At 36.2% G+C, this 25,024-nt stretch overlaps 1 protein-coding gene across 3 annotated transcripts in view; it reads right to left on the minus strand.

Moving 5' to 3' along the window:
- The window catches only part of RAP1A (RAP1A, member of RAS oncogene family), a 73,818-nt gene that overhangs the window by 7,860 nt on the left and 40,934 nt on the right, over positions 1 to 25,024 (minus strand). For all 3 annotated transcript variants that reach the window (XM_089917980.1, XM_089917988.1, XM_022584078.2), the window contains exons 2-6: positions 14,278 to 14,361; positions 10,952 to 11,020; positions 8,883 to 8,939; positions 5,793 to 5,933; positions 4,192 to 4,335 (exon numbers count right to left, since the gene is read on the minus strand). In XM_089917980.1, coding sequence (XP_089774106.1) covers positions 4,192 to 4,335; positions 5,793 to 5,933; positions 8,883 to 8,939; positions 10,952 to 11,020; positions 14,278 to 14,334 — 468 coding nt within the window. In that variant the 5' untranslated portion in view covers positions 14,335 to 14,361. The remainder of the gene's footprint in view (positions 1 to 4,191; positions 4,336 to 5,792; positions 5,934 to 8,882; positions 8,940 to 10,951; positions 11,021 to 14,277; positions 14,362 to 25,024) is intronic.

The raw sequence follows: 25,024 nt of genomic DNA on the forward strand, positions 1-25,024 counted from the left end.
CTTCCCTGGTGGTCCAGTGGGTAACACTCCATGCTCCCAATTCAGGGGGCCCGGGTTCGATCCCTAGTCAGGAACTAGATCCCACATGCATGCTGCAACTAAGAGGTCCGCATGACGCAACTAAAAAAAAAGATCCCTAGTGCCATAACTAAGACCTGGCGCAGCCAAAGTAAGTAAGTAAGTAAGTAAAGAAGTAAATAAATAAATATTGTTTAAAAAGATACATGCACCCCAATGTTCATAGCAGCATTATTTGCAACTGCCAAGATATGGAACTGTCCATCAACAGATGAATGAATAAAGAAGATGTGGTGTATATATACAATGGAATACTACTCTGCTATAAAGAAAGAAATTTTGCCATTTGCAGCAACATGGATGGACTTAGAAGGCATTATGCTAAGTGAAATAAGTCAAAGACAAATATTGTGTGATATCATTTATATGTGCAATCTAAAAAATACAACAAACTAGTGAATATAATAAAAAAGAAGCAGACTCACAGATACAGAGAACAAACTAGTGGTTACCAGTGGGGACAGGAAGAGGGGAGGGGCAATATAGGGGTAGGGGTTAAGAGGTACAAACTATTAGGTATAAAATAAGCTACAACGATATATTGTACAACATGGGGAATATAGCCAATATTTTATAATAACTATAAATGGAGTTAAAACCTTTAAAAATTATGAATCACTACACTGTACACCTATAACATATAATATTGTACAGCAAACTATACTTCAATTTAAAAAATAATGGTCCTAAGATTACAAGCCTAAATTAACTGTTGAAGGGAGGACCCCTTCATTTACCCCCCTTTGGGATAAACAGATTTATCCCAAAGCTATTGATTCATTTATATTCTTTTCTTTCTGGTCCATCCTACACACTCTCCCATTTTCTTTCAACCATTTAATTATATTATCTTATTTCGAAGAAAGTTGAAAACATAAGAGTTTATGAACAAAATGGTAGTTTCTGTTTCACAGCTCCAAAGCCCTTCAAGAACTTAATGTTCATAAGCCATAAACAAAATCTCATTAGTTCCCCAGCCTCAGTGCATAATCTATAAGTGAAAAATAACAAAAGGATAAACTAAAATAGTAAATTAATCAAAACAGCATGTTTCTTCATGGTAGCCATGGGTTTCTGGTACTAAACAAAACGGTAACTGGTTTTGTGGTATTACCCTTAAGGATTTCCTTGGCAAACGGTGCCTACCTCACAGCAGCAGTGATGAGGGCAAGTTCGAACTATAGTTATTTGGTTAGATATGGTGAAAGCCCTCGGTCTAGGTTCTTCCTCATCCTTCTTAACTACAGAAAAATCTAAAGGGAACACAGAATAATTTCTCAATCCCTCTATCATTCCTTAATTGGGATGTTTTGATTACAATTATTATTCCAGCATCAGCAAAGAACAATTAATTCTTGATTAAGACTGATGTGATTCTGATACAACTATGTACTACTTTCAAAACACAACAAAAATGATGAGTTTTTTAAAAAAATATTTATTTTTACTTATTTATTTTGGCTGTGCCGTGTCTTAGCTGTGGCACGTGGGATCTTCGTTGCAGCATGTGGGAACTTTTTTTTAAGTTGAGGCATGCGGACTTCTTACTTGCGGCGTGCATGCGGGATCTAGTTCCCCGACCAGGAATCAAACCTGGGCCCCCTGCATTGGGAGAATGGAGTCTTACCCACTGGACCTCCAGCGAAGTCCCAAGAGTTTTTTTAAAAAAATTATATATTCTCTGATATAGATAGTAGAGAATTAGAGGGCAATTTAGTTAAGCAGGATGTCCCTGTATGATTTCAAACTTGAGTCCAAGAGTTCAATCATGTGAAAGTATGATCTCTCTATCTTCAGGCACTCAGAAATCACACACATATTTTCAAGGCATTAGCTGTCTGAGGAACTATTAACTACCCCCAAAACTCCATAGTTGGATTATTAGGCTATCAAGAGAGAAATATTAAAAGAAAGAAATTATTACACTCTCAAGAATTTCTAGCATAAAGTTTGTATCTTTTCCAAAAGAGTAAAGAACCTTAAGTAGCTAATGTATTTCATTTTGTTGTATTTTTTTCTATTTTTGTTTTATAAACCTTCATGTCAATGGTTGATTTCAACGAGGCTACTGTGAAAAAGTACCTCTGCTGCATGGGAAACTGAAACCCAGAGGAGGGAGATCTAGTAGCATGTAAGTTCCCACAAACAGGTAATGCTTGAAAGGTAAGGAATACCTCCGGTCCACTGTGCTCACTGGACCCTGGCCCAACTCAACCTCAGCCGAGCCCTATGAACTTGGTGGTCGGGTACCAGTGAGGGTGATCACAGGACAGCAGGAACTATATCTCTAAGGCCAATCATCCTGCAGATGGTGACCGTGCACTACTACTCCCCTAGCCAAGCTCATCGTTTTACCTCATGTGTTTATGTGTTTTACCTTAAAGTTCTCTCTCTTTTCTTTTTTGGTGGTGGTATGGGGGAGACTAAACCAAAAATCAACATTTTATGATCAGCCATGTTTTTCAGGATAACATCTATGAAACTGTAATTCCACAACAGAGGAAGTTGAAACTGGAAGCATTTCATACTTCCTTTCATTTACTTGGCAGTGAATTACAAATAACTGTTGTTGAAGATCTCAGCAGGACTTGTTCCCCATTAGGATGTAAACTTCTTGAGGGCAAGAATAGTGTCTGTCTAAATGACTGTTACCCTGGTGCCTAACACAGTGGAACATAAGAACACAATGAATATTTGCTGAATAAATAAAATTTATGAATTTCTTATTTTTATGTATTTATTAAAACTGGTTTTACCTGAAAGACAAGCTTTGACTTATTATTTGTAAAACTTATTCATTTATTTATGGCTGCGTTGGGTCTTCATTGTGGTGCGCGGGCTTCTCATTGCGGTGGCTTCTCTTTGCTGTGGAGCACGGGCTCTAGGGCGTGGGCGCGTGGGCTCAGCTGCTCCGCGGCATGTGGGATCTTCCCGGACTGGGGCTCGAACCCGTGTCCCCTGCATTGGCCGGCGGATTCTTAACCACCTCGCCACCAGTGAAGTCCCACAACCTTAAATTTTCTTCGTGCCACACGTTCAAAGTAATTTGGTCATTTAAAAAGTCAAATAATAGTCTACAACCATAATATCAGTGAAGGAAAAGTGACCAAAAGAACCAAAGGCCAGAGAGGAATTATAAGCAAAAACACACCAGAGGACTCTGATAACCTAAACCAGTCTTAACTCTCATCTATGTTGTAAGTGTGCTGAACTCTGACTGATTACCTGTGATGCTACAAATGGCAAGCACACTGGCAAATGAAGACTTTTGTACTACTGGGAAAGGAAAGCCTATTCTGCTTTTTTCTTTTTTTTTTTAAGAAAAAAAAAAAGGCTTATGTTAAAATAAACAAAAAGCAAAGGAAACTCTTAAGATTTTGTTTGGATGTAGTGGTCGCAGTTGGGGATTGCACTAATCTTTTAGGGATCCGGTAAACTATTGGCCCTTTACATCCAGGCAGGCAAGCTTACTTGTTAAGCATTCCTGTCCCCAGCTATGTTCTCAGGATAGTGGAGTAGTTAAGTCACGGACAAAAAAAGCCTTGTGCAACCTGCTGTATCAGGCCTAAAAGACCGAGTGAATTATAGTTCTGTATCCATCCACACTCACACAGATTCTTCCCTTTGAGTCATGCACCAAAGGGAAGCAGGACTCAAAACACCAAATTCCATGATATCTTTCTGTACAATATAAGTTCATTACAGTAACTACTTCTATTTTTTTATTTTTCTACTTGACTTTACAACCTTTTTACACACATCTGTATAGGTAATTGTTATAATACAAGGGTGATGTGACAATTTTCACACACCACTTTCTGGCTTATCATTTAGAGGCTTAGCAGGACTTTAAAAAACATATTCTTTAACTTAAACCACCTCTTTGCCAACAAGGTAAATATAAGTGTCCTCATCACAGCCAACAAAGTGATTTCATATAAGAGAAGGAATATGGTTTCTAGGAATTACTTAGTGTTTTCCATAAATTGATAGATAAAAGACTACTTAAAAGAACACCACTTTTTCTTTTTAAAAAAATGTTTTTGGCTGTTAACTTGAAAGAAAGGAAACTAAAAAGGCACTTATTTGTGCTGCCTAGCAGCTGTAGTTTACCTCATTAACGTTGATCTTCGACTTTGCAGAAGATTCTAAAAAGGCACAGTTACACCACTGTCTTGCTAAATTCTGACCCTGTTCTTTGCCAACTACTCGCTCATCTTCCAGGTCACATTTATTACCAACCAAAATCATTGGAACCTGCGAGAAGGAAAAAATCATATAATAAGCCCTAACAAACTTGTTACTCAGACTTTTATAAGTAAGCAACTACCAGCCACCAACTGAAATGTCTTAATTAGGACTATAATCTTCATCAAGTGCTTAAAAAAAGGTGTACGTACGTGCGTTGGGGGGAAAATGGAGGGGGAAGAGACAGAAAAAATATGGACAAGATTCTACAACACTGATCTGCTAAATTATTTTAAGACTATAATCCCAAAATGCTCAGGTGGACTAATGCTAATGGCTGAATTCCAAGTAGAAAAATCTGAAGGAAAAGGAACCTCCTGCAATACTCATTGTCTTGGTGTGTTTTAAGTGCCTCATTTCACAGGACCAAAAAATGCCAATAGCAGCGGCAAGACCAACACGTTAATAAGTTTTACTTCTACAACTGACATCTAGATCTGAAGACTAGCTTAGGTGAGATATTAAGGAAAAGAATAGAAATACAGCCACTGAGTAGCTATGTCTTCATCTACAACTCAATCTTTAGTTTATTACATGGGATAAAGAGATTAACATTACCAGAATTCAGTGATTTGCATGTAATTGCCTATGAAAAGAGAGCTCTCTTAGATGAATCAGTCATGGGAAGAAAGAGAACTATTCATTAGGTTATGGTTGGTCATGAGTCATATGGTGCAAATTCCTCCCGCCTACAGTATTACCCAAAGTTGAGGTCTTAAGCAGGTGCCTATGTTCCCATTAATAATGAGAGAGAACACACAAAAACAGAAAAGAAGGTACAAATGAAATTTTATATCCTAATTTATACAACTTTTGAAAAAGGAACTTTCTGTAGCTCAAAACTGAGACAAACGTAAAATATACATTTAATCTTTGCAAAAAGGCAAAACAACAAGGATGCTATTCATCAAATAAGACAAGAATTCTAAAACAGTATATTTTACAATAAAAAATTAACATTAAAATAAGAATTCTAAAACAAAAACAAAAAAAATATAAAAATGTAAGTTAATTAAAATCTTTAACATAATTCAAAGGAAAAAACTAAGTAAAAACTGTACCAACAGAATTTTAGAGATAGGAACACAGCATTATGGTTCTTAATAATGTTCTCTGAACACTGTTTCTGACATAACTACCAACTTTCCAAGCCCAACTGGAGTCCCCCTTCTTCTACCAAGTACTCTTTGATTCTTCTTTCTCCACTCCACTTATGACCCACATAGCACCATGTAGGTCATAAGTGCAGTAGAGAAAGAAGAACTTTACATACGTGTCCTTCTTTTCTAATCATCTCAGCGTATTATCTGTAGGTAAATTTAGAAAGCTTAAAAACGTTTTTGGTCACCAGGGCTCTTAGGCGCATGGTAAATACCCTCTAAATCCTCTACTGATAGAGAAAATGGACACTTATTATTTGGCCACAGAGAGATGGCAGTATGCTATATATAGAGAGAAATACTTACATCTTCTGTGTCCTTAACCCGTAAAATCTGTTCCCTCAGGTCTTGTAAGTCATTAAATGTGGACTGAGCTGTAATAGAATATACTAGTGCAAACCCTTGGCCATTCTTCATATACAAATCTCTCATCGCTGTAAACTGCTCCTATAATAAAAAATATGCAATTATAAATATGACTTCTTAAATGTATATTGAAACAATTTAAATCAGAATAATCACAAGTGAGCTACTGAATTTTTTTTTAATGTATGTATGTATGTATATATAAATATTTTTTGGCTGCATTGGGTCTTCGTTGCTGCACGCGGGCTTTCTCTTGTTGCGGTGAGCGGGGGCTACTCTTTGTTGTGGTGCGTGGGCTTCTTATTGCAGTGGCTTCTCTTGTTGCGGAGCACGGGCTCTAGGCACACGGGCTTCAGTAGCTGCAGTACGCAGGCTCAGTAGTTGTGGCTCGCGGGCTCCAGAAAGCAGGCTCAGTGGTTGTAGTGCACGGGCTTAGTTGCTCCGCGGCATGTGGGATCTTCCTGGACCAGGGCTCAAACCTGTGTCCCCTGCACTGGCAGGCAGATTCGTAACCACTGCGCCACCAGGGAAGCCCTGAATTCTTTATTACATGTTATCATGACAGGAAACATAAGACGTGATACACGGTTTCTGGAAAATTTGACATGAATGTTCCTGTCCCCTACGTACATGACTAGAAACAACTACAGAATTAGAACGGAAATCTTAACCACTTTAATTTGTTTCTGTGTGATTTAGAAAAACTGCATATAGTTCCTTTTTATATACAGATTTTAATTATTTTGGTGCTACAAAAGATGATGTCCAAGGTAGTGGTTTTGGAAAAGAGAAGTCCAAGTACTGAACCCTGAGGCCCTCCAACATTAAGAGGTTGGGGAAATGAAGACAAATCAGGAAAGGAGACTTAGGAGTAACGAATCATACAGGGAGAAAAGCAAGCAAGTGTTGTTTCCTAGAAGTCAAATGAATAAAATTTTTACAGATAAGGATAATGATCTACTGAGTCAAAGGTTGCTGAAAAGTCAAGAAGGTTGAGGATATATCCGAGGGATTGATTATGAATGACAGACCATGGACTTGAAGCTGTATAAAGAGGGGGTTGAGGATATGATAGATAATCAAAGATGTTAGATTTAACAGACTGCAGATTACAGTCAGGTTGAAAGGTATGAAAGGAAGTGAGATGGAGAAACAAGAGATGGTTAGTAGAGAGTAGGACACTTGAAAATGAGATTTAAGATGGTATTATGTTACTGGTAATCATATAGTCTAGGGTAAAGAACACGGGCATGAATGACTGAAGCAGGGTGGAGGTCAAGGAACTGAGAGGCCAAGCTACTGGATCATCTATATTACCCGTAAAGATTCTATTTGGATACTAAAATCACCAAGAATTCGGACTAAAGCAGTGTTGGAGAAAGTAAGCAAAAATCCTCAAGGAGTAAGGAGTGATCTAGAACAAGATCAAAGAGCATCAACTACTTTCCAGACGTTATGCAAGGCACTGGGGACAGAGAAGTAAACAGAAAATTACAACACAGCATGCTGAGTGCTAGGATGGTAGAAATACAAGATATTTGAGAGCACAAGCCGAAGATCTCTGCAGAAGGGGAAAATTTTAATTTGGACAAGAGGAGGAAGAAACAATGCCCTCACACTTGTGGAGGCTGTGAAAGGAAGAAATAGAAAGTTTTTTTTTTTTAACTGTTGGGGTCTTTGGGAACAAAGGAGAATTATTGCTGATTCAGAAGCTACGAAATTTGGGGGTTGGACGAAGTGGCAAGAGGGGGAGGTCTCAATTCAGCTGATATAAGAAAGAAGGCGTTCCAGTGATCCAAAGCTTCCTGTTGGAATCAAGATCCATTTTCCCACAAAAGAATAGAAAAATATGGTATAATTCATACTCTAATTGCTCCAGTCTGCTTAAGTTTTTTTTTTGATCTGAAGCTTTCTTACCATTTATAAAATTATAGTGGGAATATTTGTGCTGAATTTTAAAACAACTTAAAACATTTAAGAATACCATCCAGGGCTTCCCTGGTGGCGCAGTGGTTGAGAGTCTGCCTGCCGATGCAGGTGACACGGGTTCGTGCCCCGGTCCGGGAAGATCCCACATGCCGTGGAGCAGCTAGGCCCGTGAGCCATGGCCGTTGAGCCTGCGCGTCCGGAGCCTGTGCTCCACAACGGGAGAGGCCACAACAGTGAGAGGCCCGCGTACCACAAAAAAAAAAAAAAAAAAAAGAATAAGAATACCATCCATTTTAAAGCTAGGAATTGCCTAATAGGTAAAGTCTACGTATATGGAGAAAAAAAAAGAAAAGAAAATCATTTAATGTGTGCATTTTTTGTGGTAGTATAATTGTGGCAGAATAAAACCATCATTAATTAAACAATTAAAAAGGTGAGGACAAATGAAGACAATGAAAATAAAAGCAAATACACAGAGCTCATACTATATAAAAGACATTTTGTGCCAAGTGATTTATAATCACTATCTCATTTGATCATTATAAGCACCCTATAATGTACTAAACGTCATTATACTCATTTAAGCATGTGAAAAATGAGGCTCAAAATAATCCTAAAGATTTTTGTCAGAACACACGTATCTGTCACCAGTCCCTTGAGATGTTAAAATGCTAATAAAAAGCAAAAAAAGTTTTTTAAATAAATGAATGACCATGGTGTCAAGAGTTAGTCCTATTTAAACCCAGAGAAATACCTATTTTAACTAAAATTCTGTATTTAAAATACTTTCCTTTTGTTTGTTCGTTTAAAGCACTAAGAGCATAATCCTTACCTCAATACAGGGAAAAGAAACTCAACACACAGATTCTGTAGGTGAGCGCAACATACAATTTAATAGTGATATGTGGGCATTAAGTACATCATAGATAGTTTCACACACATAAGAAAATTTAGGAGGCCCTACGTTTAGAGACTTAACATTCTTAATCAGAACAAATGCTTTTACTCACAGAAATCATTCAGGTGACCATACACTGTTCACAAATGAAAATCTGTCCACCCACCCCACCCCCGCCAAAAAAAAAGAGAAAACTTCCTTACTGTTCCTGCTGTATCCAGGATTTCGAGCATACACTGTTGGCAGTCTACTTCAACTTGCTGTTAGGGTCAGGGCAGGGGGGTGGGGGGTGGAGGGGGATGAAAAAGTAACATCAAAATGTCAGTCTGTTTTCCTCCCACCTCTTCACTCAAAGTCCCTATTAACAACTACAAAGCCTTTCTCTAGCAGTTTGCTGTATTGGTGGAGACTAAGTTGGTACTACAGTAAAGAACAGGAGGTCTCAAACACATTCTATTAATAATACAGAAGCTAGGACTGCTAATCCTGAGTTTGGATATTTTTCTGACCACTATAAACTCTGAGTAATGATTGCTGTTATTATTAGAAGCCAATGGTCATATTCTGCAATTTAAGGAAAAGCTGCAACAAACAGGTATAGTTCTAACAGTGAAAAAAAATGTATAAAGTATGTATATTTATATTATCTTCAAAACAAAGCACAAAAGCAGCTCAAAACAGCCAATATCTGGGGGGTAAAGAAAACTTTGCCAACTTACCAGATTCAAGTTGTCAAAGTTTTACTAAAATATGCCCAAATTTAATACAAAGGAAATTCTTAAGAGATAAAGGGAACACAATAACACTGAACCTATAGAGTTCTCAAGACTTTAAAAAAAGGTACTTCTTTGGAAAAGCTGTGTGTATAAGGTGAAATTTCATATACTGAATTCTACTTTCCCAGGGCTTTATAGAAGAGAAGGTTGTCCTAAAGAAAGTATCAACTATTAGCTGTGAGGAAAATGTTTAATAAAGAAGGGATTAAGAAAAGTGCTTCAGCATTCAAGGTACAGATCTCCGTTTGTAGTTAAAGCTTTAACCAGCAACTTATTTGGGGGAAATTTCAGTAATGCAACATGGTCTTCTAAAAATAAACATATTAACCCAAGGACTATTTTAAACTCTGCTTCTCTGTCAGATCAGGAATTGATGAGGAGCACCACAGGTGGATCTACAAACTCACTATCTACCACTTACGGGACAAGTATGATAACAACCTGCACAATCTGTGAATGGGCATGTTCAATGAACAATGAGTCAGGTCTGTAGTTTCTCAATATATATCACAATTTTGTTTCCAATTTACAGATAATGAAACTGCTCTGCCAGTAGGCTTGATGAACTTAATTCAGCAAAAGTTATAGCACTATTTAAAGGTAAATTCTAAAACATCTACCAAAGCAACCCTTTCTTATTTGTTGAAAGGCAAGTTAATCTTTTTGGGGGGCAGTGGGGTACATCGTTGGTTACTAGGCTTTCTTACAACACTGTCTCTTCCCCCCCATAACATACTTGGGAAATAAAATCATGAAAATTCTCCACAATTCTAGCTAGTCTTATAGTTAAATAAAATAGTATTTTTTGTCAAGACCAACTATTAAAATTTTTTTTCCTTTTAAATAAGCTTTATTTTTTAGAAAGCAGCTTTTGGTTCACAGCAACACTGAGCAGAAAGTACAGAGTTCCCATACACCCTTTTCCTGCTCCCTGCTAGCCTCCCCCACTATCAGCATCCTGCATCAGAGCGGTACACTTGTGAGAATCAATGAACCTTCCTGTATCAACACACCATTAGCATGCAAAGTCCACAGTTAGCAATTTTACTCTTGGTGTTCTGGTGTTACAGAATCCAACTCTTTAACTTTTTACAGTTTAAAGGAGAAATATTTTTTAAGTTATTATACAACTAAACAAAAATAACTTTCAGTTACTGTATAACTTCAAGCATAAAGTGTTCTTAATTTTAGTTCACAAAAAGAGTAATCAAAAATATACCTATTTATATGCAATTTTTCTACATTAAAAGAATTCCCACCAGGAAAATGTGTACATTAAAGAACAGATTACTGATCAGTAACAGAACATGGAGCTCTCTATAGCTAATAAGCAGTGTTCCACGAAAAGTATTTTGTCTTGGTGAAACTTTTAAAAACAAATACAGAACATCTGTATCATTTCTCAAAACTATTTTCAAAAAAGCAATTCCATGGATCAAGTTTTAAAGTCATAAGAAACTACTTGTAAGCATGTGTATACAAGTTTCATATTTTACCTTTCTGTAGGAATCTTCTATCGTTGGGTCATATTTTTCAACAAAAATTCCCTGAACAAATTGAACTGTCTAGAAATTTAAAAAAAGCAGACAAAAGTTAAGGACTTAAAAGAAAAATCAGCCCCTCTTAAATGTTACTTAACTTAGCAAAGTGGTAAAGGTTAAATGTAATTATATGAAAACTCTGTGTAAACATGCAAATGTGAAGTGTCATTATTTTTCAATATAAGGATACATTCATAATTAAGAGTACACTTATGAAAGGAGGTGGTCATGTTAAAAACTGTCATCAATGCTGCTGCTGACATTACACTGTTAAATAATTACTATATTAAGTTTTAAAATACTACCAGGATACAAATAAGGACATGGATTCTAATTTACTAAAACGTGAAAATTTATCAGTATTTAAACTCCTATTACACCTCTATGTATCTATAGCAAGTTTTATCTCATACCCTCAAAGGAGAGAGACAAAAGGTTGTAAATTTTAAAAAGTCTTGAACAGTCTTTCTAATTGTGAGGGAAAACAGAAGAGGGAATTAAAATTTATTGAGTTTATTAAATTTATAATCACATTCAAATTTCATATTCACCCCAGAAGTAGTTATTTTTCTGATTTGCCAGCTGAGATTCAAACATATGCCTTCCTGATTCCAAAGCCTTACTCTTTGCATAGGAAAACATTACCTACTCATCTTTTTCAGATTATCTACTTTTATCTCTAAAATTTCTATAAGCAAAGATGGGAAACTAGGTATTTTACCATTCAGTAAACGAAAAGAAGTACAGAAGATGGTTGTGAAATATTTCCTAGATAGCTTTAGAACAGGGTCTGGTACATCACTGCCTAAAAGCAAGGGTAAGAATGTGGACTGAGGTCATTCACACTTCAATTAGCCAGAGGAATATTTTATACACTATTTTAGCTTGAATTAAATAGATTAATTTGAATATAGTAAACTTCCTCAGCTATCTATAATGGTGGTTCCATTTCCTCAGCTCTCATTTACTCTTCAACCCACCCCAGGATGGTTATGGCATCATCACCTTACTGTAGCTGCTTTTATCACATCCAGCTACTATGCTATGACTTCTGAGCAGTCAAGTAAAGGTACATTATTTACATTCAAGTACAAGATACATTCTTCTATGCTGGATCCTCCAATCCTACCTACTCTTTAAATGTTGAGAGGTACTCAGAGCCCAGTCCTGAGTACTCTTCTCTCTCTAGTCTCTCCCTAGACAACCTCATTAATTCCTATGGATTTTAAATTAATTTATTTATTTTAAAAAGGTAATTCATGGACGTAGGACAAAATGCAAAAGACACAAAAACATATGTAATGGTAACTAATTCTATTTACCATCTTTTCCAATTCCACTCCCAAGGAAGTAATTGATATGTTATCTGCAGCTTATTGAACCTTGCAAAAATAGCCTCTGTTCTTTTATAATATCTCCCCCCTCATTCTTCCTTTCTTATAAAACACATATGGTACTCTACACTGCTTAGTATCTTTTTCCTCCTAAGTAATACAGCTTAGATATCATTAATTATCAGTATATACAGAGCTGCTGCATTCTTTTTAATGGTTTATAGGATTCTACTCAAAATACATATTAAAAACTTATTTAGCCCCTACTGGTAGACATTTAGGTTGTTTCCAAACTCTTGCCACTGTAAAGAATGTTGTAATAGACATCCTTGACCATGTCATTTTGTATATGTGAACTTATGTGTGGGATACATTTCCAGAAAGGGACTTGCTGAATTGAAAGTTACATGCATTTAAAATAACGGATACCAAGAGGGAGAAGATATGGGGACATATGTATATGTATAACTGATTCACTTTGTTATAAAGCAGAAACTGACACACCATTGTAAAGCAATTATACTTTAATAAAGATGTAAAAAATTTTTAAAAACTAAAAAAATAATAAAATAACAGATACTCGCAAACATTCACCACAGAGGTACTAAATTACACTCCTAACAGTAACATAATTCCCATAAAATAAATACCATAGATATATTCATGGCAACCCAAATCATACCACAAGTCTCTCTTTTAAGCTATTGTCTTGAGGATGTGATGTTTATTTGATGTATTTACTTGAACATCTCACAAGCACATGACATTTGATATGACTCTTGATTTTCACTCTCAAATCTGCTCATTCTCCAGTGCTTTCCTTCTACTTCTTTAATGGTCCATTCATAAAATCAGTAGCTTGACTGTGAAATTTGGGAGCCACCCTCGACAGCTCCTTCTCTCCTAGTCCCCATATCAATCTAGCACTAAGTTAATTGTCAATTCTACCTCCTATTTAACTCTCAAAACATCTACTTTTCTCTTCTTCACTGCTAATATAAGCTTCCACAAACAACAATGTGGTGTATTGCATTAACTCCCAACTTTTTTCCCACATCTTCTCTGCCTGTCTTCTAAATTACTCTTGATAGAACAAAGTGCTCTCTTTAAAACATATATCCAATTCTGTCACCACCACCACCCTCCAAAAACCCTACCTTCAACAGCTTCTCATTGTCATTAGGAATAAATTCCAAGTTCTTACATGGTCTTCAAGTCATGATCTGGCCCCTGCTTATCTCTCACCTCATTTCCCTCTACTTTCTTCCCGGTTCACTCCTATCCCAGCAACTGTGACCCTTCTCAGTTGTTCAAATGCTAATTTAGGTTCCCTTGTCATAGAGGTCTCTTAACAATATATACTTTTCTTTCAAAGTATCTCTCTCACAATTATAATCAAGTAGTTCTTTGATTAATTGTGTATCTATTACATCTCCTCCACTATAATGTAAGCTCTGTGAGGGAGACTGTGACTGTTTTTGTTCACTGTTGTAACTTTAGAGTCTGACGTTATAGAAGCTCAACGAACACTTCCTAAATAAATACAGCATGTGTACAAAACAATGACCTTTATTCCACTTAAGTCTGGGATGGGGGTAGGGTAGGATTTACTCCACTGGTACTTGTAATAATCAGTCTCCCACACTAGAATGTAAGTTCCTTAACAATGAAAACAATTTTTATTCCTCTTTGAATCACAAACACTAGTGCTTAACATAAAATAGGTAGCCAATAAATATTTGATAAATGAAAGAATGAATGAGTCACCATTATAAAACTACACATCCATGGTTACTGAATGAGTCCTTGTACCCTGGTAGGCCAGATATTAGGCATATAAAACATACTGCCACCTTTTCTCTTGAGCGACTAGAAGTTGTAAAGCAAGAAAATATCACCGTTCTTCTTGTATTATATTAATTAATTATAGTTAGGTGGCTAACTTACCAGAGCAGACTTCCCCACGCCTCCTGAACCAAGGACCACTAGCTTGTACTCACGCATGATGTGGTCTTTTTAAATACTGACAATCTGGGGGGAAAAAAAATCAAAGATTAATAAACATGCTAAGAATAGCCTAAGAATGTACAACTGTTACATGAAATAACATGACATTTTGTTTTTTCCCTTAAAACTATCAAGAGGAAGACAGAGGCTATACAACAAAACCATGAATATTTTAATATAAATTTATAGGACCACTGCCAGGCATTTTAGTTCATTACAGATTATCTTTGACTAGTCATCAATCATTAGCCTGTTCATGTTACTTCGTATTTGGTCAGAAAATAAGATGATTAAAACTAGTAGTTATAGCTACAATCACGAGCCCAACTCTTTACGAAGCTATCACTTAAACTTACATACTTTTTTGAAAAGTTCACTCATGAGCCTGAATATAATGAAAATGCTATTTTATTTGCTTAAAATAGCATATGTAATTCTATACTGTTTTGTTCATTATTGTATTATTGGTGAACCACATAAACTGTTACCTCAAATATTATTATGATACAAATGGGAAAATGTAGATGAAATTTTTGAAACTCTGTAGGTAGGTACTGCTGGTTTATTTCATAAGGCCCAAATTGCTGGGACGGGGGGGGGAATAAATATAAACTTTATTTTTTATCTCCATGATTATCTTAAAAAGATACAAAAGAATTTCCAATGACCATGATGGTGTAAATAGGAATGAACTTTCCATCCCACAATAAACAGCTAAAACACCAAACAAAATATATGAAACAACTGTTTGCAAGACATGGTTGGACAATAAGCAGTATAGCACTGTGATCTCTGAGAGGTGGGAAGGAAATGAAGTGAGACCTACACCTGCCCTGGCTTTCTGCCTAGAGGTACTTTTCAGATTGTGATGCAGGGAGAAAAAACTCAAGCAGAGAAGTTACCAGAGAAGTGGGAGTTATGCACAGAAAACTCCAGAAATCTGCACAGGGGTCCACCTGAGTCTGCGGCCAAACACTAAGCCAGGCATGCAGGATGAAACTCCATGAGGTAAGGCAAAGAATAAATAGGAATCTGTAAGCTGAGCAATTCCCAGAGTGCTGGGAAATATTGACATTCTGACCAGAAGAGTCTTCTTTGTTGAAAAATAGGCAATTCACTTGAAACCCCAGAATATTCATACTTAGTACAGGAGTAAACAAACCCTAGAGTAAAAAATACTCTACATACTTCCTAAAAAGGCCTAAAAATAAGCCTCAAAAGGATTGAGTCAATCCATAGATAACAACTGCCTGTCAGAACAAGTCCAAGATTTTTTTAAAGAAAAAAAAATTCCACCATTCAACAATATAAAATTTTCAATGTCCACAGCATCCAATAAAAATTAATAGACACATAAGAAAGAAAGAAAATATGACCTGAAACTAGGGTGGAATGAGTCAACTGAAACAGACCCAGAAGTGAGATAATGGAATTAGCCAATGAGGACTCTAAAACTGCTATGATAAATATGCTCAAGGATTTAATGAAAATGAGGAGAGAAACGGTAGACATAAAAGAACCAAAATGAACTTCTAGTGTTCAATAACAGTATCTGAAATGGAAATATAACCAGATGGGATTAACATTATATTAAATACTGCAGAAGGAAATTTCAGAGGAACGAGATGAAGATAGAAAAAAGTTGATGAGGAGGGTAAAGAGTGGGGAGATGGAAGGAGAGGGAGAGAGAAAAGAAAAGGAAGAAGAAAAATAAAAGAAGAAAGAGGAAAACCACAGCTATCAAGTATATGTGTGTAACTGGAATGGGGTGGGGGTGGGGTTGAATAATAAAATACTTTCAAAATTTGATAAAAACTATAAATCCACAGATCCAAGAAACTCAATGAGCCCTCTCCTTAGTATAAATACAAAGAAAAGCACAAGGCACAATAATCAAATTCCTGAAAAACTGTCAAAGAGAGAAAATCTTACAAGAAGCTAAAGGAAAAAGTTTAGCCACAGAGGAACAAAGTTAAGAAAATATATAGACTTTCTCGAGAAGCTATGCAAGACAGAAGAAAATACATCTTCCAAATGCTTAAAGAAAAATATGGTCAACCTAGAATGCTAAATACAATGAATGTATCCTTCAAAAATGAAAGTGAAATAATTTTTTTTTTCAGATCCAAAAGAAGAAAGAAAAGCTGGGAGAAGAAATAAGTTCACCAACCTGCACTTAAAAAAAAGCAAAAAAAATTCTTCAGGTGGAAGAAAATGATAACAGATGGAAATGTGGATCTACATAAAGAAATGACAATTGGGGCTTCCCTGGTGGCACAGCGGTTAAGAATCCACCTGCCTATGCAGGGGACATGGGTTTGAGCTCTGGTCCGGGAAGACCCCACATGCCGCGGAGCAACTAAGCCCGTGCACCACAACTACTGAGCCTGTGTGCCACAACTACTGAAGCCCGCGTGCCTAGAGCCTGTGCTCCACACAAGAGAAGCCACCACAATGAGAAGTCAGTATACAACAAAGAGTAGCCCCCGCATGCCACAACTAGAGAAAGCCCGTGCGCAGCAACAAACACCCAATGCAGCCAAAAATAAATAAATAATTAATTAATTTAAAAAAAGAAAAAGAAATGACATTACTAAAGAAATAAAAAGTACCAGAAATGGTGAGAGTAAATCTACAAGACTTTTTTGGCCTCTTAAAGCAAAAATAACAATGTACCACAGGGTTTACAACATACATAGAAGTAAAATATATCACAATAATAGCACAAGAAAGGGAAGGGAACTGGAAGTATAACGTTCAAGGTTCTTTCAACCAGACAGATCCCCATATCCTTAACCCCCTTTCGAGGCCCCCAGTGATTCTTAGTCTGAGGATTGCTGTCATTTTAACAAGATATGAATTCATCACCTCTCTCATCCAAAAATGTGTACCTTTCGAGAGGGAATCCTAATATAGTAAGGCTTATTTATGCTCCCCAAATTGCCTCCTAGGGCAATAGAATTTGGGGAAAAGCACTCAGAGATTGCCAAATTATTTTGGGTACCCTGTAAGAACAAGATATTTGTCCCCTGTTACTCAACTCGAGGGGTAAGAGAGTCGACTTCCAAAATCATTTTTCATACATACTGTATGCATAGAAAATTATTTTCTTTACACCTAACAAGTACCACGGATTATAGATGTATATACATATGCACAAATGCAGATACAAGAATAATATAGCTCAGATAAGAAAACACATACAAATACCCAATGAGGAATAATGTAGATTAATATTTTCTTTTTAAAGGGGGTTAGTTCTAACTCATTACTGCCAAGTTAGAAAACTACTATGTTCTTCCAAGCAAATCCCATGCCTTTTTATGGAAATCTCTTGTGCCGTGCACTCCCAACACAGCACCAGAAAATTTCTCACTCTGGTTAAGATTCCCTGACAAATAAGGAGGACAAGAATAAACATTACACTATGTTTACATTTTAAGTCAATCTTGAATCCCTAACACTATGGTCTAAGTTATAACATTTTTTCACTCTTCGAACTTCAGCAAAACTACTTCTAAATTTCATAAAGTAACAACTTGATTTCTTTGTGATGCAAATAGACCCCAACTTTGTTGTTTCTGTTTTTAAATATTTAAACTAATTAAAAGATGAAATAGTTTCTCCTGCACAACTGAACCTATGAAACAAAATTCATTAAAGGAAATTTAGTTGTGACAAGAAATTTTGGAGAAAAAATTTTTTACATTAAGGAACACTGAAGCTTAACAAGCAGTTATACTGCTGGTTATATTTAAATATTTACAGAAGCTGTGAATATTTTAAATGTGACAACTGACCACAACATGTTGGGGATGGGTGGGGATGGTGGTGAATAAATATGGAAATGATGGTAAGACTTAAGTTTCTAAAATAAAGAACAACGTTCCTCATAGTACATCATAGTGCAACATCAACTGTTTTTGTAACATAAAATCACATTATCTCACTGAGAGAATATCTTCCTTGATACCTTTTCCTCTTATTCTTCTCAAGATTAGTATTTTGGGGAGAGGATGTACATAGGGATAAAGTGATCAGACATAATGTACTTATAAATGAAGTTTATAAATTAGTCTTCACACTCTAAAACCAGGTATACTCAGCCCAATAGCACTTCCTACCCCTTCCCAAATGAAAGAAGGTAAGCTCCTGTAAATAGAAGAGGCCAGTAGGGATTCTCAAAAAGAGCAGACAATTAATCACAGATTTGAGGAAAACACCCTGACAGAGGCAATAAATTCAACAAACAGAACAAAAACCAAAGAAAACAGAGTTAAGAGGGCCTATAAAATGCTATAAAATAAATGTAATATCCTTAAAGAAACCTGTGAAGTTATTAAATCTATGTAAAAGACACTTTGGAAACCTAGAAAATAAAAATATGAGCATCAAAAAAAAGTTCAGTAGATGGGCTGAAGAGAAAAATGGATATAGCTGAAAAAAGCAGGTTAGTGAACCAATATACTGAACCCACCCAAACAGAGAAGAACAAAAGGATGGGGAGATGGAAAGTGTGAAAGAGGTAAGAAGGATAAATCTCACCCTAAAAAACTTCTAGAGAAAAACATATTCCTCTCCCCTTGAATATGGGCAGATTTAATAAAATACAGCAAAAGTGGTGTTGTCTGACTTCTGAAGCTAGAAAGGGTGCCAGAATTTCCTCCTGGATCTTTCTCTTTGCAGCCATGCCTTTGGGCCCAGGCTGTAAGGCTGCCCTGAAGCTGCCACTTTGGAGAGACCACAGAGATGGGACAAATTTGCTGGAGGAACCCCAGCTGTGAGTCCTCCCAGACCTGTGAGTGTAGAAGATGATCCCAGACAGCCACCATTTGACTGCAACACCCAGAGGAGAGACCTTAGGCCAGATCTACCTAGCTGAGCCACTCCCTAATTCCATACTCAAGAAACAACGGGTTGTTTTAAGCCACTACATTTTGAATGGTTTGATAACTAAAAACAGAAGGAATAAAGGAAAAAAAGGAAGGAACAAAGAAGAGATGGACAAATTGAAAATAATGGACAATCCAAATATCACTAATTACGCGAGTAAATGTTCAATAGGAAAAATTAAAATTAAAATACAAGACAAAATACATACAGCAGAAGTTGACAGAACTAAAGGAAAAACTAGTCAAATACATAATCATGATTAGATTTTAACATAACAGTATCTGATAGAAAAGGAAGATAAAAATCAGTACGGATATGTAAAAGATTTGACCAAATAACAAATCAACTTACTCCAGTAGACATATATAGAACACCACACCCAACAACTGCAAATTACACATTTTTCTAAATTGCACACGGATTATTTACTAGAACAGACAATGCTGGGCCATAAATCAGGTCTCAACAAATTTCAAAGGACTGAAATCATACAAAGCGTACATTCTAACTACAATACAATTAAACTAGGAACCAATACAAAAATATACATAATCTCAAAATGTAAGTTAAACAACATAATTCTAAATAATACATGGGTCAAAGAAGAAATCAAGATGGAAAGTAAATAATTAGAATTAAATGATAATAAAAATACATATCAAAAATTACTAGAAAAACAAATACCATATGCTAACACATATATGTGGAATAAAAAAAAATGGTTCTGAAGAACCTAGGGGCAGGGCAGGAATAAAGATGCAGATGTAGAGAATGGACTTGAGGATATGGGGCGGGGGAAGGGTAAGCTGGGATGAAGTGAGAGAGTGGCATGGACATATACACACTACCAAATGTAAAATAGATAGCTAGTGGGAAGCAGCCGCATAGCACAGGGAGATCAGCTCGGTGCTTTGTGACCACTTAGAGGGTTGGGATAGGGAGGGTGGGAGGGAGGGAGATGCAAGACGGAGGGGATATGGGGATATATGTATACGGATAGCTGATTCACTTTGTTATACAGCAGAAACTAACACACCATTGTAAAGCAATTATACTCCAATAAAGATGTTAAAAAAAAATTACTGGAGTTGGTACTCCAACACAAAAAAGGAAAATGATTCAAGAAACAGAAAGGTGTAAGAACAAGAAATATGCCAAGCAAATAAATCAGGAAAAATTATAGTTCGGTATCTAATTATCACTGTAAAATATGTATAAAAATCTGGAAATAAAACTGATTATCTCAACCTTTTTGTTTGGGAGGAGACAGGAAGAAAGGCATGTTAAAGGTTTTCTCTTCTTGGGAAAAGGATAAAGATACTGAATCTCTCTTTTTCTATACATTAAAAAAATATAAATCTAAACATGTGAAAAATGTAATGTCAACAACTAAATCATATAACTTAAAAATCACTAGAGGAAAAACGAGCAAAGAAAACTTGACCAACTCAACCAGAGTCAGAATATGAAAAATAAACAGGAAAGAAAGGTATCATTTGCAAACCACAAATGATAAAAGCTTATTCTATGAAGACTATGATGACAAACTTAGAAAATAATACATTTATAATTTACATGTAGCAAATCCTATAACATGTTATATGAATAGCTGGTTTTGTCTTTTCTTGTTTAAAATACTGAAGTCAGTATTTAACAACAGAATGCCTGAACCATAGTAAGTGTTTCTTTTGTGGTAATTCACTCTAAAAACATCTCCAGATATGGTCATCTAACCCTTTGAATTCTATGCTCACAAAACAGTCCATTCCATTTCTGGATAACCTAATTGTTAGAACGTTCTTTACATTGCTGTTTCTTTGTAGTGGCCACTTACTGGGTCTCTGTTTCTAATGCCAAACAGAAAAAAGAGAATTCCTCTTCCAGTCTACGCTCCTTCAAATATTTGAAGACAGTTATTCCACCTGCCATATCTTCTTTTTCAATAAGCAGTCCTATTTCATTTTTCAGATGATAGTTTCCAATTCTGTAATCATTCTGTCTCCTACCCAAAAGCTTTAGGTCTTACACTCTATTAAACTAAAAGTAATATATGCTAATTAGTACTACTAGCAGGCATTACAAAAAGGCTTATAACAAAAAAGAGCAGTAACTATATCCCCTTAACCTACTTCAAACTTCTAGCTCTTTCTTTGAGTGCTCTCCATACTTCTAAATAAGATATTTATACTACTATCTCTTGGTTTTTAGTTTTACATATTGCTCTTATGGTAGATGAGAATTTTAGCTCTCTTAAATAACACATAGCAAAGTAATATATTAAGATTACATTTCCTTTTTCATATAACTTTTGTTTATTCTGGAATTGTCTACCAACATATTTTCCACCCAAACCTGCCAGATAATCTATGAATTTCATTCCCTTCTCCCCACCCTCCACCCCGCAAAAAAAAAATCCTTCCTGGAGCTTGCTGTAATCTGTACCAGCTGCTCTCCAGGCCCACAGATGTCTGTCAGCCTAGGACTTTCTTATGTACTGGTGTGCTTCAGAGTGCCTATCCACAGAGGTTACCACTACTATTTCTACTGCTCCTCCAGAAAATAAGGCACTTGTTCCCGTAAGTCAACATCTTCTCTAAGCACACTGTTTAAATCAATAGAACAGTGTGAATATGAACTACTGGGCTGGTGACAATATTTTTTTAAAAGAGAAAGAAAGAAAAGAAAACACTAAATTATAGATCATTTTCAGTACTGTGGCATCACTTTTTGGTACAAGTATCTAAAACTTTAAAAAAAAAAACTTTTAAAAGCACAAGGTTTCCACAATTCTTAGGTTCTTACATTTCCTTTTTGACCCACCTCCTAGAGAAATGGAAATAAAAACAAAAATAAACAAATGGGACCTAATGAAACTTCAAAGCTTTTGCACAGCAAAGGAAACCATAAACAAGACCAAAAGACAACCTTCAGAATGGGAGAAAATATTTGCAAATGAAGCAACTGACAAAGGATTAATTTCCAAAATTTACAAGCAGCTCATGCAGCTCAATAACAAAAAAACAAACAACCCAATCCAAAAATGGGCAGAAGACCTAAATAGACATTTCTCCAAAGAAGATATACAGACTGCCAACAAACACATGAAAGAATGCTCAACATCATTAATCATTAGAGAAACGCAAATCAAAACTACAATGAGATATCATCTCACACCAGTCAGAATGGCCATCATCAAAAAATCTAGAAACAATAAATGCTGGAGAGGGTGTGGAGAGAAGGGAACACTCTTGCACTGCTGGTGGGAATGTGAATTGGTACAGCCACTATGGAGAACAGTATGGAGGTTCCTTAAAAAACTACAAATAGAACTACCATATGACCCAGCAATCCCACTACTGGGCATATACTCTGAGAAAACCAAAATTCAAAAAGAGTCATGTACCAAAATGTTCATTGCAGCTCTATTTACAATAGCCCAGAGATGGAAACAACCTAAGTGCCCATCATCGGATGAATGGATAAAGAAGATGTGGCACATATATACAATGGAATATTACTCAGCCATAAAAAGAAACGAAATTGAGCTATTTGTAATGAGGTGGATAGACCTAGAGTCTGTCATACAGAGTGAAATAAGTCAGAAAGAGAAAGACAAATACCGTATGCTAACACATATATATGGAATTTAAGGGAAAAAAAATGTCATGAAGAACCTAGGGGTAAGACAGGAATAAAGACACAGACCTACTGGAGAACGGACTTGAGGATATGGGGAGGGGGAAGGGTGAGCTGTGACAGGGCGAGAGAGAGGCATGGACATATATACACTAACAAACATAAGGTATTAGCTAGTGGAAAGCAGCCGCATGGCACAGGGATATCGGCTTGGTGCTTTGTGACCGCCTGGAGGGATGGGATAGGGAGGGTGGGAGGGAGGGAGACGCAAGAGGAAAGAGATATGGGAACATATGTATATGTATAACTGATTCACTTTGTTATAAAGCAGAAACTAACACACCATTGTAAAGCAATTATACCCCAATAAAGATGTTAAAAAAAAAAAAAAGAATATATCCATGTAGACTTGAAGTTAGGGACCAGCTGGTGTAAATTTGTGTGGTTATCTCCTGACCTAAACTTTTAGCTTCTTTTTGTTCCTTGATTGTAGTTAAGCTTCATCTTGCCTCAGGGCCTTTGTATTTGTTTTTCCCATGTTTTGGAAATATTATTTCCAGAAAAATTGTCCATAAATGATTCTTTCTATTCTTTGGCACTCATCTCTTAAAGATATTTTTTCCTTGATTGTCCTACCAGCCTAACTTAGTCCCAATTTATCAGATTACCCTACTTCTTTCACAGAATAATAATAAAAACAAATATTATCTTTGGTGGAAAAAAAAAACTTTTAAAAGCACAAGGTTTCCACAATTTCTTAGGTTCTTACATTTCCTTACTAAATGACACTTCCCTACTTCTTCTTTATGTATCAAAAAAGGAACACAAATTCTACTGCTTTAGAAGACATTGACCCATCAATTATCCCCAAACAAATTTTTACTAAAACCTTTAGTAAATTATGACTGAGGCAGTTATCCCATTCATTGTACCCTTGACATTCTCTAAGAATTCAGGTAAAGGATTAAAACATTTAATCCAACCATCTTACTTTTTCAGGAGTAAAAATTTTTGGCAAATTTGACAAGTGGTCTTGAAAGGCTTATTGTACTATTATGATAACTCATGCAATAACCTACCATTTGAAATTATTCCTTAAAAAATGTATTAGTGAGTATATTTTTCTTTTATAATAATCTCTGTAGCATCTGTAGTTACATCTCCTTTTTCATACTTATTGTTTATTATGGCTTCTCTCTCTTTTGATCAATCTTACCAGATTTGTTAACTCTATTAGTCTTTTTCTAAGAATCAGCTTCAGCTATGTTGATCCTTCATTGTTCACTTGTTTTATATTTCTTTATTTCTACTTTTATGTCTATTATTTCCTTCCTTTCTTTATTCTGTCCTGTTTCTAATTTAGATTGAATTCCTGGCTCGTTAATTTTCAGCCTTTCTTCTTTTCCAACAAATATCTCAGAGCCTCCGTCAGAGATCTTTTTCCTTCTACCTAAAGTGTATCTTTCTGAATTTGTCTTAATGATATTCTACTGGAGATAAAAATCTGTTTTAATTTTTCTGAAAACTTTATTATGTACCTACACTCTTGAAAGGTATTTTAGCTTTAATAGTTATTTCTTTTCAGCACACTGTAGTTATTCTTTTCTTCTGATTTCAAGTTTTTCCTTTCAATAAACCAGTCTAATAGTAGATATTTTGAAGGTAATCCGTCTTCTCCCTCTGGCTATTTATTTATTTATTTTATTCATTTAATTTTTGGCTGTGTTGGGTCTTTGTTGCTGTGCGCAGGCTTTCTCTAGTTGCAGCAAGCGGGGGCTTCTCTTTGTTGCGGTGCATGGGCTTCTCATTGCAGTGCACGGGTTCTCGTTGCGGTGGCTTCTCTTATTGTGAAGCACGGGCTCTAGGCGTGCGGGCTTCAGTAGTTGTGGCTTGTGGGCTCTAGAGCGCAGGCTCAGTAGTTGTGGCGCATGGGCTTAGTTGTTCCGCAGCATGTGGGATCTTCCCTGACCAGGGCTCGGAGCCACGTCCCCTGCATTGGCAGGCGGATTCTTAACCACTGCGCCACCAGAAGCCCATCCCTCTGGCTATTTTTAAGGTCCCTGACTATATGCAAATTTAACTATGAAGTGTTTAGGTTTAGTTTTTTCTCTCCTGTTTAGGATTTGACTTCTTGAATTTGTGCCATTTGCAATTTTAG

Source organism: Delphinapterus leucas, chromosome 1 (assembly GCF_059928025.1).
Source record: "Delphinapterus leucas isolate spDelLeu-1000000601 "Yukka" chromosome 1, BTC_Dleu_Yukka2, whole genome shotgun sequence".
Lineage (NCBI taxonomy): Eukaryota > Metazoa > Chordata > Mammalia > Artiodactyla > Monodontidae > Delphinapterus > Delphinapterus leucas.